At 38.1% G+C, this 16,475-nt stretch overlaps 1 protein-coding gene across 2 annotated transcripts in view; it reads left to right on the top strand.

The window, feature by feature from the left end:
* The window catches only part of ITFG1 (integrin alpha FG-GAP repeat containing 1), a 301,126-nt gene that overhangs the window by 18,677 nt on the left and 265,974 nt on the right, over window positions 1-16,475 (top strand). For both annotated transcript variants that reach the window (XM_030925697.1, XM_010354862.2), the window contains exon 6: window positions 7,963-8,057. In XM_030925697.1, the coding sequence (XP_030781557.1) occupies window positions 7,963-8,057 (95 nt within the window). The remainder of the gene's footprint in view (window positions 1-7,962; window positions 8,058-16,475) is intronic.

Consider the following 16,475-nt stretch of genomic DNA (forward strand, 5'->3'; position numbering starts at 1 on the left):
AAACTCTTTATTAGCATACTTTTACTTGATTAAATGGGGTGCCTCTAAATGAAGAGTAATTGGTATAGTTAATAGTTATTTTTTTAACAGTGCTTATAGTTATTTGATAAACGTATATAATGCTTTTGTTTTACTTCTCAAAAATTGAGAAGGTAAATGGGTCTAATGAATGGATTATGCATCCTTTTACAACTCAAGGGCTTTCCAGCTGCTTGCTTTGAACAGCTTAAAGGAAGAAGACCTAATGGACAGAGCCCTGAAAGTTATTTTTGTTGATAAGTAACTGTGATTTTTTATATTTGACTACAGAGAGGTTCAAAAAACTGGGAATCCTTGCTGTAATAAACCTGCTTTCATTCTAATCTGCCTTTTTATATGAGCAAGATTTCTTAGCATTTACATCTATGAAAACGAAAAGTGAGAATAGGCTGTATGCCTGGAAACTGTCTTATTCTAGCAAGAACGCATATTATTTTAAGGATAAATAAATTAATATATTTTAAAGCTTTATTCGTCACTCTTAAAAATGCGTTTCCAATAAAATTTTACCTTTGGCTTAATTATCACAGTAATAATATGTATTTTCATCAATTGTATGCTAATAGTTTAAATAATTCAACTTCAAAGAGAGTTTTTTTAAACACTGAGATCCATGAACAAAACCAATTAAATGCAAACTTTATTTTGTACAGCAGTTCATAGACATATTTTTTCTTTGGAAAATTATCCCAGAACCATCACTAAAAAGACTTCACATATAAAATCATTTTACATCATGATAAAGTTTTCTGAGAAAAATGGAATGGAAGGACAAGTTTAAGGATACAAGGGAAAGATGTACAATTTCTGAATATTCAAGAAGACCTTCATGTGTTTTTTTTGTTTTGTTTCGGATTCTTTTGTGGATGATGGGGGATGGATGACAATTCAGTTATGTTTATATTCTACTGGATGCATTTTTAAAGTAATTTTATTTTAAAATTTTAGTAATTCTAATAGATTCAAATATTACCTATTTTGCAGCTATTTGTGCTGATGAAAACATTTAGATTGTTTTCTTAGAAATTATTTAATGTGTTAGCTGATATATGGTTTTTCAAAATTATTTTGAAGCATATCTGGGGCAAAGATGTTTGAAGACCACAGGACTAAAAGAACTAGGCAGCCTGTAGAAGTAAATTCTTCTTTATGCCAGAACCATTTTCTAGTAACTGCTTTTACCTGGATATCTTAAATAATGACATTCAATATAAGCTGGTCATTCAAAAGTGGGCAAATTAGCAGTCATACAAAGAACAGTTACTGTAGGCAACCAGAAGCTACAGTTGGCATTAATTACATTTAAATTCATCATTTGACAAATGCTATTCTTTGAGATTAAGGGAGATGATGCCCACAAATTAGAACACTTTGACATAATTTTGTTTCTTGTGGGGCAAAAGCTAGTAATTGGAATTTTCTACAGAGGTCAAGAAATGTCAGTGAATACACTCAACATGGCTTAGAATGGCCCACTTTTTCTTCTGTTTCTCTTTTTTTGTAATCAGAGCAGTTTTTATTTCTGACCTTAGCCTTCAAATGGTGTTGGGCACATATATGAAAAGGTTATACTTTATGTGAATTCAGTTGCTTGAAAAATATGGTATCTGCTTTTTATTGCTGAAAAACTATAATTTGTACAAAGAGTAACTTTTTCTTTAGCTTTTAAGTTCAGGGATACATGTGCAAGATGTGCAGGTTTGTTACACAGGTAAATGTGTGCCATGGTGGTTTGCTGCACAGATCATCTCATCACCTAGGTATTAAGCTCGGCATCCCTTACCTATTCTTTCAGATGCTCTCCCTCCAAACCCCTCCCTCTGAAAGGCCCCAGTTTGTGCTGTTCCCCCCACCCCATGTGTCCATGTGTTCTCATCATTCAGCTCCCACTTATAAGTGAGAACATGCAGTGTTTGGTTTTCTGTTCCTGTGTCAGTTTGCTGAGGATAATGGCTTCCAACTACATTCATGTCCCTGCAAAGGACATGATCTCATTCTTTTCATGGCTGCATCATATTCCATGGTATACATGTACCACATTTTCTTTATCCTGTCTATCTATCATTGACAAGCATTTAGGTTGATCCCATGTCTTTGCTATCATGAATAGTGCTGCAAGGAACATATGTGTGCATGGATCTGTATAATAGAATGATTTATATTCCTTTGGGTGTATACCCAGTAATGGGATTGGTAGATCAAATGGTATTTCTGCCTCTCAGTCTTTAAGGAATCACCACACTGTCTTCTACAATGATTGAACTAACTTACATTCCCACCAACAGTGTAAAAGTGTGTTCCTTTTTCTCCATAACCTTGCCAGAATCTGTTGTTTTTTGACTTTTTATTAATCGTCATTCTGACTGGCATGAGATAGTATCTCATTGTGGTTTTGAGTTGCATTTCTCTAATGATCACTGATGTTGAGCTTTTTTTTCATGTTTTTTGGCCACAGGAATGTCTTTTTTTGAGAAGTATCTGTTCATGTCCTTTACCCACTTTTAAATGGGGTATTTTTTCTTGTATATTTAAGTTCTATAGACTCTGGATATTAGAACTTTGTCACATGGATAGATTGCAAAAATTTTCTCCCATTCTGTAGGCTGTCAGTTCACTCTGATGATAGGTTCTTTTGCTGTGCAGAAACTGTTTAGTTTAATTAGATCCCTTTTGTCAATTTTTACTTTCGTTGTAATGCTGTTGGGGTTTTCATCATGAAATATTTGCCCATGTCTGTGTCCTGAGTGGTATTGCCTAGATTTTCTTCTAGGATTTTTGTAGTTGTGGGTTTTACATTTTAAGTCTTTAATCCATCTCGAGTTAATTTTTGTATATGATGTAAGGAAGGGGTCCAGTTTCCATTTTCTGAATGTGGCTAGCCAGTTCCAAAGAGCAACTTCAAAGGTAGAAGGATTAATGAATATTATTTTCTACTATAAATCTATTAACACTTTAGTTCTTATTGACAACTATATATATATATATATATATATTCAGTTTTTCACTTCAGCTCTTACTGACAGCTATATATGTATGTATGTGTGTGTGTATATATATATATATATATATATTCAGTTTTTATTCATCTTAAAATGCACCACAAAAACGAACAACTGTTCTTTCATTTTCTCTACACCTTTGGTAAACATCAGAACAGTAAATAGACACTGAATAAAATAAACTCTAAGGATCATCTGCTGCCTTTTAAGACGTGTAACTGTAAAATAGCAAAGCATAGGCACTAAGTATAAAGCTTAAAATACTGTGAAGAACTTAAATGTTTATTTTAAATGTTCAAAAAGGCAAGATTGCAATTAATATATTGTTAGGAGTGACAAATTCATATTTGTCAGGAGTCAGGAAGGAAACCAGAGTGAGTGAAGCAATTTGGGAAAATTAACACTTGGGTTGTCTTTAGACACTAGCTCTGTCTCAACAAAGCCAGTTGGTTGCCAGACCATCTGATATTTCTGATATTTCAAGAGAAGCTGGAAATCCAGACTTTATATGAAATCAGATTTTCTTTTTAAGTTAATAGCAATGAATTCAAGATTCTTAAAGTAGTATATGGGCCAAATAAAACACATCTTTATGCTCAATTTGGCTGATGGTCTGTCCCTTTATGACTTTCGATTTATCACTTTTCTAGAGTCTTCCTTTGAAATAAACATTTGGTTAAATAGCTCCTAGGAAAAAATGTCACAAGGTAGTTGAGTTTTTCCAAAATTCTAGCTATACCTTATTTCACAGTAAGCCTACTAAAAATTTTATAGGGAATGAGATCAATAACTGCTCAGGTTAGAGACAGAGCCACATGATCAACCTCATTGAGCTTTACTCTATAAAAGTCTGTTTTTAATCATTCTTGGCCTATAACTGAATTTGATGGCAACATTAGGAAAGTTTTCTGAAATGACTTTGGGTTAAACTTGTCAGATAATCTTTAACCCGAGTTTGATTATTTTGTTAGTAATTTAAAATACTTTAATGCTTAGAAATTATTGAACTGATGAATAAATGGTCTATCTTAAAAATAAGTTAATCAGTCATTATTAAACTGGATATAAATGAAACTATTTTAAAGATTTCTAACCTTATATATGGTGAAAGAATAATCAAATCCATTGCTTGGCATGAATTACCTTACAACATATGCTAAATGCAATTTCTCAATTCATTTTAATATTTTCTTATTACCATGACTTTATATTATAGAGTTCAGTTTAAAATAATGAAATTAGTTTATATGAATACTGCTTGGTTTTGATTTTACTATCTTATTTAGGTTAAAGTGTGTTTAGGCCCTGCTTGTGCTAAAATATGTGTAGAAGGCTGTTGGAAAGAGGTTGCTGTTTGTAGAACACATTTTGTGTAGAGAAAATTTTCTCCTGATGAATGCTTATTCTTTTTCCCAGATTCCACCTGCCAAGAACAAATTACTCCATTGTGTCTTTCTGATTTCCAAAGACATCAAAACCAGATTCACAGTTATAAACCTTGTTTGCTATCCAGTCAGTTGGATACTGCGTTGACAATTAACTTGGACTTAAATAGCCTTAAATTGCTCTATGGAGATGACATATCTGTGGTTTCATATTGGACTGGAACATATTATTATGAAAATGGTAGTGAATTCTAACTGCTGTAGAGAAGAATCGGAAATGCTGCTTGAGACTGAGGTTCAGTCTAGCCGGCATTCGCTGACATTTCATGGGAGCCAGGTCCTGGTTAGGCATTGTGGGTACAGATATTGATGAGTCAGGGTTTCTGGGGGAGCTTTACAGCATCAAAGAGAAAGTTCCTAAAGTAACTTTAATGCAAACCAGAATGCTATTAGGAAGGAATGGTGTAGCAGGAAAACAGTAAGAGAAGAGAAAGATCTTTTGGAGAAAGCTGATTTGAGTAGAGCCTTGGTAAATGGGAGTATTCTTACCTAGTGAGAAATTATAGGGGAATGACTTTATTTAAACTTGCTCTTTCTTCTATAGTTGATAGAGGTACTACCAGTGTTACCTTCTGGTTTTGATATTTATACTGTGGTTATATAAGATGTTAATATTAATGGTAATCAAATGAGAGATAAATGGAAACTTTGTGCTATGGGCTTTTCTTGGTAAGATAAAATTCACATAACATAAAACTTTAAATTTATCATAGAATCCCTAGTTGTATAATTTATAAAGTGTACAATTTAGTATCATTTAGTACGTTTACAATTTTGTACAACCATCTGCTCTATCTGGATCCCATACCATTTATCACTCCAAAGGGAACCCTGTATCCACTAAAACAGCAGTCCCCAACCTTTTTGGCACCAGGGACTGGTGTCGTGGAAGACAGTTTGTCCATGGACAGGGTCAGAGGCCAGGTGGTAGGGGTGGTTTCGGGATAAAATTGTTCCACCTCAGGTCATCAGGCATTAGATTCTCATAAGGAGCGCACAACCTAGATCCCTTGAATGCGCATTTCACAATAGGGTTCACAGTCCTTTGAGAATCCAATGCCACCGCTGATCTGACAGGTGACAGAGCTCATGAGGTGATGCTCACTTGCCTGCCGTTCACCTTCTGCTGTGTGGCCTGGTTCCTAAAAGGCCATGGACCTGTAGTGGTCCACAGCCCAAGGGTTAGGGAACCCTGCATTAAGCAGTCACTCCCTTTTGTCTCTCAGCACCTGACAACCACAAATCTGCTTTCTGTCTCTATAGATTTAACTATTATGAATATTTCACGTAAATGGAATTCTCCGTGCGTGACCTTTTGTTTCTGCCTGTTTTCACATAGTATGTTTTTAAGGATCATCCATTTTGTACTTGTCTGTATTGTATTGGTAATGTATTCCTTTCTGAGGCTTAATAATAGTCCATTGTATAGATATATGACATTTTTGTTTATCCATTTATCCACTGATGCGAATTTGTATTATTTCCACTTGTGGGCTGTTGTGAATAGCACTGCTAAGAGCATTCATTTTTCAAGTATTTGTTTACTTATTTTTAATTATCTTGGATATATAGCTAAGTGTAGAAATGCAGGATCATATAGTAATTCTGTGTTTAACTTTTTGAAGAACTGCCAAACTGTTTTCCAGAGATGCTTTTAGTTCTTTCATCCATTCTGAGTTAAATTTTGTATGTAATGTGAAGTAGGGGCTTAAATTTATTCTTCTGCGTGGTCCAAAACTTTAGAATTAAATTTGTAAAAGAGAATCATTATTATTTTCCACAATATTAGAAAACCTTCTATGACATTAATCATTTATTTTCTGATTCATTTAAAAAAAGATTAAAGATAATAAATATGACTGCTACAACTATAAAACTCTTAGAAGAAAACAGGTAAATTTTCATGGCCTTGCATTGGGAAATGGATTCTTGATATGATACCAAAAGAACAAGCAAAAAGATGAAAAACTGATATATTGGACTTAATCAAAATTAAGAACTTGTACTATCAAGAAAGTAAAAAGATGTCCGGGCATGGTGGCTCATGCCTGTAATCCCAACACTTTGGGAGGCCGAGGCGGGCAAATTGCCTGAGCTCCAGAATTCAAGACCAGTCTGGCCAACATGGTGAAACTCCATCTCTACTAAAAAAAAAAAAAATACAAAAAATTAGCCAGGCATGGTGGTACATGCCTGTAATTCCAGCTACTTGGGTGGCTAAGACAGGAGAATCGCTTGAACCCCGGAGGCGGAAGTTGCAGTGAGCAGAAATCGCACCCCTGCATTACAACCTGGGTGACACAGTGAGACTCTGTCTCAAAAAAAAAAAAAAAAAAAAAAAGTAAAAAGACAACCCACAGCCTAGGAGACAAGTCGTATACTGGCTAAAGGCCTAATGTCCAGATTATATAAAGAACTCTTAAAATGCACCAACAGGGACCGAGGGCAATGGTCTTGTAATCCCAGCCCTTTGAGAGGCCAAGGAGGGAAGATCCCTTTAAGCCAGGAGATCAAGACCAGTCTGGGCAAAAAGGCAAGACCCCGTCTCTAAAAATGGATGGATGGAGGGAGGAGGGAGGGATGGATAGCAGTAAAGCAATACATAACATACACAATTTAAGAATGGAAAAATAATTTGAGTAGACATTTTTCCAGAGAATATATACAGATGGCCAGTAAGCACAGCAAACATGTTCAGCATCATTAGCTAGCAGGAAAATACAAATCAAACCACAGTGAAATACTGTATCACACCCTCTAGGATAGCTATAATAAAATAAATGGACAAGAATAAGACAGGATTTGGAGATACTGGAATTCTACATTGCTGGGTATAAATGTAAGATGGTGAAGTGGAAAAACAGTTCAACAATTCCTCAAAAAGTTAAACATATATTCCTCTATGACCCAATAATTCCACTCCTAGGTATATACCAAAAAGAATTGAAGACATATGTCCACATCAAAACTTGTACATTAATGTTTGTAGCAACCAGAAAGTGGAGACAAGCCAAATCTTCAGATGAATGGATAAGCAAAATGTAAAAACCCAAACAATGGAATATTATTCCACTATAAAAAGAACTGAGGCACTGACACGTTTCAACATGGATGAACTTGAAAACATTATTCTAACTGAATGAAGCCAAACACAAAAGACCACATATTGTATGATTTCATTTATGTGAAATGTCCTGAACAGAGACAGAATGCAGATTTATGGTTACCAGTGAGGGGAAATAGAGTACACAGTTTCTTTTTTGGTGTGATGAAAATGCTTTGGAGTTAAATAGTAGTGACGATTGTACACTGTGATCAAAACCACTCAAGGCACTTTAAGAGAATGACTTGTATGGTATGTTGAATGTATCAATAAAAATAAATAAATTTTTAAGTGTTTTGCATGCAGAAATTTTTATTTTAAAATAATGCTCATTTGATGTTTACCTTAAGAAAAGTATTTTTATTTTATTTTTTAGGAATTTATCATGGCATCCAGCATTGACCACTACAAGTAAAATGCGAATTCCACATTCTCATGCATTTATTGATCTGACTGAAGATTTTACAGCAGGTGAGTTGCACATAAATCTGGAATTGTTTTGAGATGCCAAAGAAGTATGGGGTTTTATTTACTCTATACTTCGTATTTAATTGCTAATGAAGTAAATGTTGAAATTAATGTTAAAAGGACGTTAGAAAGTCAGTGATTTGGAAACATGGAAAAAGTACTGACTGTAATAAATAAGTCTTTAGCTATTGTCATTTTGGTTGTTTGTTAATAACTGCCTCAGAATTTGAATTCTCTACTTTTTATGAATTCATGATAATTTCACCACATTTTGCCTGCTGTTTTTTTACCTTTTTTGTTAAAATTTAAAAAAATAATATGTGCTACAAATTTAACGATAAGAAAAATCTTTAGCTTATATACAAGAAGAATTTCACAGGCATTTAAAACTTGTTATTACAGAAAATTGTAAACAGAAAATTGGACAGAATGTCATAATATATGCCCATTTAACCATCACCTAGCTTCAACAATTATTATATGGCCCAATCTTGTTTCCCCGTAAATGCACCTACAAGTTCCTCCTATCCAAGATAACTTTAAATTAATCCCCAAACATATAATTTCATTTTTAAATATTTCCATCTGTATCTCAAATTGTGAAGACTTTTTTATTTAAAACTGCCAGATCATTTTGAAACCTAAAAAAATTAAACAATAATTTCTTTTTTTGAGAGAGTCTCACTGTCCCCCAGGCTGGAGCACAGTGGTGCATACGATCACAGCTCACTGCAACCTCTGCCTCCCAGGCTCAAACTATCCTCCCACCTCAGGCTCGAGACCATCTAGGACTACAAGCATGTGCCATTATGCCTGGCTAATTTTTGTATTTTTTGTAGAGATGGAGTTTCCCCGTGTTGCCTAGACTGGTCTTGAACTCCTTGGCTCAAGCGATCTGCCCACTTTGGCTTCCCAAAATGGTGGGAGTACCAGCATGAGCCACCACACTCAATCAACAATTTCTTAATGTCATTGAATATCTAGTCGTTATTCAAATGCCCAGATTTTCTCCTACATGTTTTTATCAAATCAGGAAGTTAAACAAGGTTCATGCAGAAGTAGAGAAACCATCTGTGCTATACACATCTGTGCTGTACAGTTGTGTGGATTTTTCAGATTGTATCCCAATGGAGTTAACATGTTACATGTTACTGTGTTCCTAGTATCAGAATTTTTAAAAAAATTTTTTGGAGACAGAGTCTTGCTCTGTTGCTCCGGCTGTAGTGCCATGGCACTGTCTCCACTCACTGCAACCTCCACCTCCCAAGTAGCTGGGACTACAAGTGCATGCTGCCATGCCCAGCTAATTTTTTTGTATTTTGGTAGAGATGGGGTTTCACCATGTTGGCCAGGCTGGTCTCAGAACTCCTGAGCTCAGGCAGTTCGCCCACCTTGACCTCCCAAAGTGCCGGGATTACAGGCATGAGCCGCTGCGCCCAGCCACAGAATCAGAATTATTTTGTGGGTGGTGGGAGTGGGAATATCAAGAATATTTCCTAGGTGTTGCTGTATGTTTCAGCTCATTAGGTGATGTAGTTTAAGTTCTCTCTCTTATGTGATATTAAAATTGATCAGTAGGTTCAGTTTTCCTCAGCATAGATCATCCATTACAGTATTGTCTAATGGTTAGGAGGTATGAATGATTATTGTCAGGCCCATTATTTCAATAGGAGTTGCAAAATTGTGACACACTGAATCTATCACTCTACTGCAGGTATAATTAGCTAAATTTTCTGTTAAAAGAGGGACCTGCCATGCTCACTTCTTTAGTCACCTGCAGTACAGTTGAGACAGGCAAGATAAATTATTGATTTCCCCACCCCCACTCCCACTTCCCACCATTTTATGTCAGCATTCAAACACTTAACAGTCTGATTTTACAGTTACATTTTTATATAATGTACTAATTGCAAGTGAGTAAAGCAGGCCTGGTGGCTGTGAGATGTAATAAAACTTATTTTCTTTAAAAGTATTCCATGATGCAAAACCAAATTTTCATTGAGAAACAGGTAGAAAATAATACTGCATAATATAAAACTCTTAATTCTGGATTGATTATGACTTTTGCTACAATATTTTCATTATTGACATAGTTTTCAAAGTTAAAAATATTTATTGCCCAAATACACTGTGGATTTTACTGACTTAAAACCACAAATTTAACCTTTTATCTAGTAAATTTTTTTTTAATCTAAGATTCTAGGTACTTGAATATGCTTTGTATGTTTTGGTTGGGAAGAGAGGGGAGAATTTAAGAAAACAGATTATTTTTAATGTGGTTTATCTGGTATGCCAAATCACATGGAAACCTCAATAATAAGGTGTTGACTACATTGCAATGGAAGTTGTCTTAGAAGCTTGCTTTTCAAGATGAGAACATTCTATATTTATAGGTTCATTTTTTAATTTTACTTTTGTTATACACACATATCCAAACTTTTGTTTCTTACAACTCCTTTTTAGGAAAAATCTATCTTAATGAAGTTTTAGAAATGTACTTTTAGTTCAATAGCATGAGACTTCCTTAAACAATACTGACTTTGCATTTAAGTAAGTTGCCACCATGGCTGCTGCTACCCATCTGCACCAGCAAAGTGAATGAAGGAGAAATAAGTCTTTCCTAGACATGCAAAAACTGAGGGAATTCATTACCACTAGAATGGCCCTACATGAAATTCTTAAGGGAGTCCTACATTTGGAAGCATAAAGACAATATTTACCATCATGAGATCACACACAAGTAGAAAACTCACCGGTAGCTCAGACACACAAATAAAACAGAGAAAAGACTCAAATGTTACCAGTACAGAAAACCACTATATCTCATTGATAAACAATAAGAGATAAAGAATGAACAAAGGATACGTATGCAAAACAACCAGAAAACAATTCATAAAGTGAGAAGAATAGATCAGGTGCAGTGACTTACTCCTGTAATCCCATCATTTTGGGAGACTGAGGCAAGCAGATTGCTTGAGCTCAGAAGTTTGAGACCAATCTACGTAACATGGTGAAACCTTGTCTCTATCAAAAATAAAAAAAATTAGCCAGGCATGGTGGCACATGCTTGTGGTCCCGGCTACTCAAGAACCTGAGGTAGGAGAATCACTTGATCCTGGGAGACAGAGGTTTCAGTGAGCTGAGATCATGCCTCTGCACTGCAGCCCAGGTAACAGAGTGAAGACCTTGTCTGAAAAAAGAAAAAAGGAGAGTTGCTTCCGAGATGGCTAAATAGGAACACCTCTGGTCTGCAGCTCCCAGCAAGATCGACACGGAAGATGGGTGATTTCTGCATTTCCAACTGAGGTACCTGGTTCATCTCATTGGGACTGGTTGGACAGTGGGTGCAGCCCAAGGAGGGCGAACTGAAGCAGGGTGGGGTGTCACCTTACCCAGGAAGCACAAGGGATCAGGGGATTTCCCTTTTCTAACCAAGGGAAGCCATGACAGACTGTACAGGGAAAATTGGGACACTGCCACCTAAATACTGTGCTTTTCCAATGGTCTTAGCAAACGGCAGACCAGGAGATACCCTCCCGTACCTGGCTTGGCGGGTCCCACGCCCACAGAGTGTTGCTCACTGCTAGCACAGCAGTCTGAGATCAACCTGTGATGCTGCAGCTTGACAGCGGGAGGAGCATGCGCCATTGCTGTGGCTTGAGTAGCTTACAGTGTAAACAAAGCAGCCTGGAAGCTCAAACTGGGAGAAGCCCACTGCAGCTCAGCAAGGACTATTGCCACTACATTCCACCACTGGGGGAAGGGCATAGCAGAACAAAAGGCAGCAGACAGCTTCTGCAAACTTAAACATCCCTGTCTGACAGCTCTGAAGAGAGCAGTGGTTCTCTCAGCATGGCTTTTGAGCTCTGAGAATGGACAGACTGCATCCTCAAGTGGGTCCCTAACCCCCAGGTAGCCTGACTAGGAGACACCTCCCAGCAGAGACCAACAGACACATCAAACAGGCAGGTGTCCCTCTGGGACAAAGCTTCCAGAGAAAGGATTAGGCAGCAATATTTGCTGTTTCGCACCCTCCGCTGTTGATACCCAGGCAAACAGGGTCTAGAGTGGACCTCCAGCAAACTTCAACAGACCTGCAGGTGAGCGACCTGACTGTTAAAAGGAAAACTAACAAACAGAAAGGAATAGCATCAACATCAACAAAAAGGACATCCACACCAAAACCCCATCTGTAGGTCACTAACATCAAAGACCAAAAGTAGATAAAACCACAAAGATGGGGAGAAACCAGAGGGGAAAAGCTGAAAATTCCAAAAACCAGAGCACCTCTTCTCCTCCAAAGGATCGCAGCTTCTCGCCAGCAAGGAACAAAATTGGACAGAGAATTAGTTTGACAAGTAGACAGAAGTAGGCTTCAGAAGGTCGTTAATGACAAACTTCTCCTAAGCTAAAGGAGCGTGTTCTAACCCATCGTAAGGAAGCTAAAAACCTTGAAAAAAGGTTAGACGGATGACTAACTAGAATAAACAGTGTAAAGAGGACCTTAAAAGACCTGATAGAGCTGAAAACCATCGCATGAGAACTTTGTGACGCATGCACAAGCTTCAGTAGCCAATTCAGTCAAGTGGAACAAAGGATATCAGTGATTGAAGATCAGATTAATGAAATAAAGCGAGAAGACAAGGTTAGAGAAAAAAGAGTTAAGAGAAATGAACAAAGCCTCCAAGAAATATGGAACTATGTGAAGGATGAAATCTACGTTTGATTGGTGTACCTGAAAGTGACGGGGAGAATGGAACCAAGTTGGAAAACACTCTTCAGGATATTATCCAGGAGAACTTCCCCCAACCTAGCAAGGCAAGCCAACATTCAAATTCAGGAAATACAGAGAACACCACAAAGATACTCCTCAACAAGAACCACCCCAAGACACATGATTGTCAGATTCACCAAGGTTGAAATGAAGGAAAAAATGTTAAGGGCAGCCAGAGAGAACGGTCAAGTTACCCACAAAGGGAAGCCCATCAGACTAACAGCGGATCTCTTGGCAGAAAACCTACAAGCCAGAAGTGAGTGGGGAGAATATTCAACATTCTTAAAGAATTTTCAACCCAGAATCTCTTATCCAGCCAAACTAAGCTTTATAAGTGGAGGAGAAATAAAATTCTATACAGACAAGCAAATGCTGAGAGATTTTTTTAACCATCAGGCCTGCCTTACAGAAGCTCCTAGAGGAAGCACTAAACATGGAAAGGAACAACCAGTACCTGCCACTGCAAAAACATGCCAAATGGTAAAGACCATTGATGCTACGAAGAAACTGCATCAATTAATGGGCAAAATAACCAGCTAACGTCATAATGACAGGATCAAATGCAAACAACAATATCAATCTTAAATGTAAATCGGCTAAATGTCCCAATTAAAGGACACAGACTGACAAATTGGATAAAGTCAAGACCCATTGATGTGCTGTATTCAGGAGACCCGTCTCACGGGCAAAGATGCACATAGGCTCAAACTAAAGGGATGGAGGAAGATCTGCCTAGCAAATGGAAAGCAAAAAAAAAAAAAAAAAAAAAAAAAAAGCAGGGGTCGCAATCCTAGTCTCTGATAAAACAGACTTTAAACCAACAAAGATCAAAAGAGACAAGGCCACTGCATAATGGAAAAGGGATCAATTCAACAAGAAGAGCTAACTATCCTACATATATATATGCACCAATGCAGAAGCACCCAGATTCATAAAGCAAGTCCTTAGAGACCTACAAAGAGACTTAGACTCCCACGCAATAATAATGGGAGACTTTAACACCCCACTGTCAATATTACACAGATCAACAAGACAGAAGGTTAACAAAGATATCCAGGACTTGAACTGAGCTCTGGACCTAGCAGACCTAATAGAAATCTACGGAACTCTCCACCCCAAATCAAGAGAATATACGTTCTTCTCAGCACCACATCACACTTATTCTAAAACTGACCACATAATTGGAAGTAAAGCACTCCCACAGAAATACAAACTGCTATCCGAGAATACTATAAACACCACTATACAGAAAAACTGGAAAATCCCGGAGCAAGATGGCCAAATAGGAACAGCTCCAGTCTCTAGCTCCTAGCAAAAGCCACACAGAAGACGGGTGATTTCTGCATTTGCATCTGAGGTACCGGGTTCATCTCACTGGGGAGTGCCAGACAATCGGTGCTGGTCAGCTGGTGCAGCCTGACCAGCTAGAGCTGAAGCAGGGCAAGGTATTGCCTCACCTGGGAAGCGCATGAGGGAAGGGAATCCTTTTTCCTAGCCAGGGGAATTGAGACACACAACACCTGGAAAATCGGGTCACTCCCACCCTAACACTGTGCTTTACCAAGGGTCTTAGCAAACGGCACATCAGGAGATTATATCCCACACCTGGCCAGGAGGGTCCCATGCCCACAGAGCTTCCCTCATTGCTAGCACAGCAGTCTGCCATCTAACTGCAAGGCAGCAGCCAGACTGGTGGAGGGCGCCCACCATTGCTGAGGATTAAGTAGGTAAACAAAGCCACCAGGAAGCTCGAACTGGGTGGAACCCACAGCAGCTCAAGGAGGCCTGCCTGTGTCTGTAGACTCCATCTCTGGGGACAGGGCATAGATAAGAAAAAGCAGCAGAAACCTCTTCAGATGCAAATGACCCTGTCTGACAGCTTTGAAGAGAGCAGTGCATCTCCCAACACGGAGGTTGAGATCTGAGAACAGACAGACTGCCTGTTTAAGTGGGTCCCTAACCCCTGAGTAGCTTAATTAGGAGATATCCCCCACTAGGTGCAGACTGACATCCCACAACTCACACGGCAGGGTACACCCCTGAGACAAAACTTCCAGAGCAAGAATCACACAGAGACACTCGCTGTTCAGCAATATTCTGTCTTCTGCAGCCTCTGCTGCTGATACCCAGGCAAACAGGGTCTGGAGTGGACCTCAAGCAATCTCCAACAGACCTGCAGCTGAGGGTCCTGACTGTTAGAAGGAAAACTAACAAACAGAAAGGACACTCACACCAAAACCCCATCAGTACATCACCATCATCAAAGACCAAAGGCAGATAAAACCACAAAGATGGGGAAAAATGCAGGGCAGAAAAGCTGGAAATTCAAACAATCAGAGCACATCTCCCCCTCCAAAGGAACGCAGCTCATTGCCAGCAATGGATCAAAGTTGGATGGAGAATGACTTTGACAAGTTGAGAGAAGATGGCTTCAATCCATCAGACTTCTCAGAGCTAAAGGAGGAATTACATACCCAGCGCAAAGAAACTAAAAATCTTGAAAAAAGAATGGAAGAATGGATAACTAGAATAATCAATGCACAGAAGGCCATAAAACGAACTGAAAGAGAGAAAAACCATGACACGAGAAATACATGACAAATGCACAAGCTTCAGTAACCGACTCTATCAACTGGAAGAAAGAGTATCAACGATTGAGGATCAGATGAATGAAATGAAGCAAGAAGAGAAGTCTAAAGAAAAAAGAGGAAAAAGAAATGAACAAAGCCTTCAAGAAGTATGGGATTATGTGAAAAGACCAAATCTACGTCTGATTGGGGTGCCTGAAAGTGAGGGGGAAAATGGAACCAAGTTGGAAAACACTTCAGGATATCATCCAGGAGAACTTCCCCAACCTAGTAAGGTAGGCCAACATTCAAATTCAGGAAATACAGAGAACGCCACAAAAATACTCCTCGAGAAGAGCAACTCCAAGACACATGATTGTCAGATTCACCAAAGTTGAAATGAAGGAAAAACTGTTAAGGGCAGCCAGAGAGAAAGGTCCAGTTACCCACAAAGGGAAGCCCATCGACTAACAGCAGATCTCTCGGCAGAAACTCTACAAGCCAGAAGAGAGTGGGGACCAGTATTCAACATTCTTAAAGAAAAGAATTTTCAACCCAGAATTTAATATCCAGCCAAACTAAGTTTCATAAGTGAAGGAGAAATAAAATCCTTTACAGACAAGCAAACACTGAGAGATTTTGTCACCACCAGGCCTGCCCTACAAGAGATCCTGAAGGAAGCAGTAAACATGGAAAGCAACAAACGGTACCAGCCATTGCAAAAACATGCCAAAATGTAAAGACCATCAATGCTAGGAAGAAACTGCATCAGCTAATGAGCAAAATAACCAGCTAATATCACAAAAGATCAAGTTCACACATAACAATATTAACCTTAAATGTAAATGGACTAAATGGTCCAATTAAAAGACGCAGACTGGCAAATTGGATAAAGAGGCAAGACCCATCAGTTTGCTGTATTCAGGAGACCCATCTCACATGCAGAGACACCCATGGGCTCAAAATAAAGGGATGGAGGAAGATCTACCAAGCAAATGGAGAACAAAAAAAAGCAGGGGTTGCAATCCTAGTCTCTGATAAAACAGACTTTAAACCATCGAAGATCAAAAGAGACAAAGA

This window comes from Rhinopithecus roxellana, chromosome 20, assembly GCF_007565055.1.
Source record: "Rhinopithecus roxellana isolate Shanxi Qingling chromosome 20, ASM756505v1, whole genome shotgun sequence".
In the NCBI taxonomy this organism is placed as follows: domain Eukaryota; kingdom Metazoa; phylum Chordata; class Mammalia; order Primates; family Cercopithecidae; genus Rhinopithecus; species Rhinopithecus roxellana.